At 37.5% G+C, this 2,857-nt stretch overlaps 1 protein-coding gene across 1 annotated transcript; it reads right to left on the bottom strand.

Annotated features, from left to right (window-relative positions):
* LOC109837009 lies at nucleotides 148-2,118 on the bottom strand. The gene is made up of 5 exons (XM_020405089.1): nucleotides 1,912-2,118; nucleotides 1,680-1,738; nucleotides 1,487-1,591; nucleotides 874-1,350; nucleotides 148-784 (listed from the first exon to the last, which is right to left on the bottom strand). The coding sequence occupies exons 1-5, from the start codon at nucleotides 2,116-2,118 to the stop codon at nucleotides 148-150; spliced, it is 1,485 nt and encodes a 494-aa protein (XP_020260678.1).

The raw sequence follows: 2,857 nt of genomic DNA, 5'->3' as shown, positions 1-2,857 counted from the left end.
TCATAAGTATAGCACATTTTACATCCAAATGTATCCACATGTATAACATGTCTTACATGACAAACGTATATCACCCAAAAGTATATCATGTTAACCTGTCCAAAAGTATAGCATGTCTTCTATCCAAAAGTATAGCGTAGAATATATCTAGTCCGCAATAGGTTGTCTACATGTTCTACGGTTGTGACCATACTGTTGGCATCTACTACATTTTAACTCTTTGCCCGGATTCAATCCCGAAGGAATGCGCTTTGTCCTTGGTCTTCCACGAAGAATTGATGTTGTTGGTGGCCGAATCACCATATTTTCATCATCTATACATGGCTTGTCATCGTCAGGAATTGGGTATATCGGAAAGGAGTAGCATTTGCGGTATGTCTCCACACTAAAGTAGTGGGAAATATAGGAGTAAAGGGTGTCCATATTCTGTCGAATAACCGTCGCAGCATGTTTGTAAGGTAGCCCGACAACTTGCCATTCACGACAAGCGCATGTGCGTTCATTCAAGTTTACTTCAACGGTGGGGAAATCATACACCTCGTACCTTCCTGTAGTAGAAGGAATTGCAGAAAGACAACGTGATTGCTCATTGATATGAATAAGGTGTTCTTCCACAGTAGGAACAAATGATGTGGTCCACTTGTGGGATGCCTCCCGCCTTTCAAAACCCATCCTCATCATTTTCTTGCGAATATTATCAATTGTTTGGGTAATTGGCAAATAACGAGCTTCTTTGATCCAAGAATTGAATGACTCCGCCACGTTTGATGTCAACCATCCATATCTACATGCATGTCAATAAATAGTAAGTATAGCAGGAACATATATCTCAAAAATTTGCATTTAAAATTCTGCATAAATTTAAATTTCAACCTCTTCCCAGGAAAATAACAATTAGCCCAATTTTCTGGACTCATCCTCAACATTTCACAATAGGCGATCTCTGATTTATGCCGTAGCTCGTTACATTCATTGTTATAGGAACGAGAAGTGTATGCATAAGCGGCCCTCTTCATAATTTGCACACATTCATCTCGTAAAGGTGGTATAATACCTTTTTTCGATAGGTTATTCTTAAAATTAGCCAAAAGATGACGAATACAATAAGAGTGATGTGACCATGGAAAGCATTTCTTCACGGAATTCTGAAGTCCTTTGTCCCTATCAGAGATTAACACCAGTTCATCATCTGGAGTATATGGATCTTCATCATTGAAGAGAATGTCTCGAATGCATTCCAGAAACCATTCCCAATTACTCTCATTCTCCGTCCCGCATATGCAAATTGCTACGGGAAACATACCACCATCTCCATTTAGAGCAGTTGCGGCAAGTAAGGTTCCTTTATACCTATAAAAGAAAAGAACAATCATGAAACAAAGTATAATGAAGTCCTTTGTCCCTATCAGAGATTAACACCAGTTCATCATCTGGAGTATATGGATCTTCATCATTGAAGAGAATGTCTCGAATGCATTCCAGAAACCATTCCCAATTACTCTCATTCTCCGTCCCGCATATGCAAATTGCTACGGGAAACATACCTCCATCTCCGTTTAGAGCAGTTGCGGCAAGTAAGGTTCCTTTATACCTAAAAAAGAAAAGAACAATCATGAAACAAAGTATAATATGAAGTAGTACATTAATGCAAGTTTTGATTAGATTGAACTCTACCATACCTATCAAAAAGATGTGTACCATCCAAGAACAATATTGGCCTACATCCCTCCGCAAACCCCTTCCAACAAGCATAATAAGACACAAATACTCGTGTAAATCTTCCGTCTTCATGCTCTAAGTGAACAATTGATCATATCCTTCCTTTCCTATGCCTCCTCCCAAGAACTATGAGAATTACATATTTTTTTTCACATAGAATCGATCACTATCTCTACGACGGGTGCAATGAACCATCCATTCACAGTTTGTGGCCTTGCATTTTGCTGTCACCCTTTTGCGTTCATTTTTTACAAATTCAAAGTTAAATCCTCGTGCAATAGAATAATTGCTTAAACTTCGCCGACAATGTTCAACATCATCAAATTCTTGACCAACACTTCTAATAGCATTGTGCCATGCAATAGGAATCATATTAGAGCTCTCAACTTCCCGCGACATATTTTGTGAATACGATGGATTTTGTGAACGAGACACATGTTCGTCACTAGAGGGGATATACGGATTACTGCATAGAAAATTGTACAAGAGTTAAGAAAGTGATAATGTTAAAAGTACGAAACTATATCAAAAGTGTAAATTACCTTATATGGACATCGTTAGCTTGTATGCCAAATAATATGTCTCGATTCATCTCAGCGTTCATGACAACAACATTCTCCTTGCAACTTCGATGTACATTGACCATTATCGAGACATCAGCATCATCACATACACGAACATATATTTCTTGCGTGTGGGGTACTTTGTAAGTCAACTGTATCGTGCTTGCACTACAAGCAATTAGGCTTTGCACTGCAACGGCCAAATCTTTGTAACTCCCGTTGACATTTAATTCTAAAAAGTGATTGTTTCCTCTAAAATCCGTCAATGCACAATACAATTCTTCATCCATCTATATTTGTTACCAAAAATAAACAAATTTAGAGAAAAATTTCATCAAAGATAGACACATAAAATCAATACAGCTAAAATACCGCTACATGATAACGTGCTATCCTTGTATGTTAACGTGTTATACTTACATGATAACGTGTTATACTTACAGATTAACGTGCTATACTTTCAGGTTAACGTGCTATACTTACAGGTTAACATGCTATACTTACAAGTTAATGTGCTATACTTACAGTATAACGTGCTATACTTACAGTATAATGTGCTATACTTACAGTATAAC

This window comes from Asparagus officinalis, chromosome 1 (assembly GCF_001876935.1).
Source record: "Asparagus officinalis chromosome 1, Aspof.V1, whole genome shotgun sequence".
NCBI lineage: Eukaryota > Viridiplantae > Streptophyta > Magnoliopsida > Asparagales > Asparagaceae > Asparagus > Asparagus officinalis.
This window is presented reverse-complemented; position numbering and strand designations above follow the sequence as displayed.

Coding starts and splice junctions, on each gene's coding strand:
- LOC109837009 (XM_020405089.1), bottom strand. CDS start 2,118: ATGTCGCGGGAAGTTGAGAGCTCTAATATGATTCCTATTGCATGGCAC. Junction 1,592..1,679: donor GGTACACATCTTTTTGATAG/GTATGGTAGAGT, acceptor TTTCTTTTTTAG/GTATAAAGGAACCTTACTTG. Junction 1,351..1,486: donor AATGAGAGTAATTGGGAATG/GTTTCTGGAATG, acceptor TTTCTTTTATAG/GTATAAAGGAACCTTACTTG.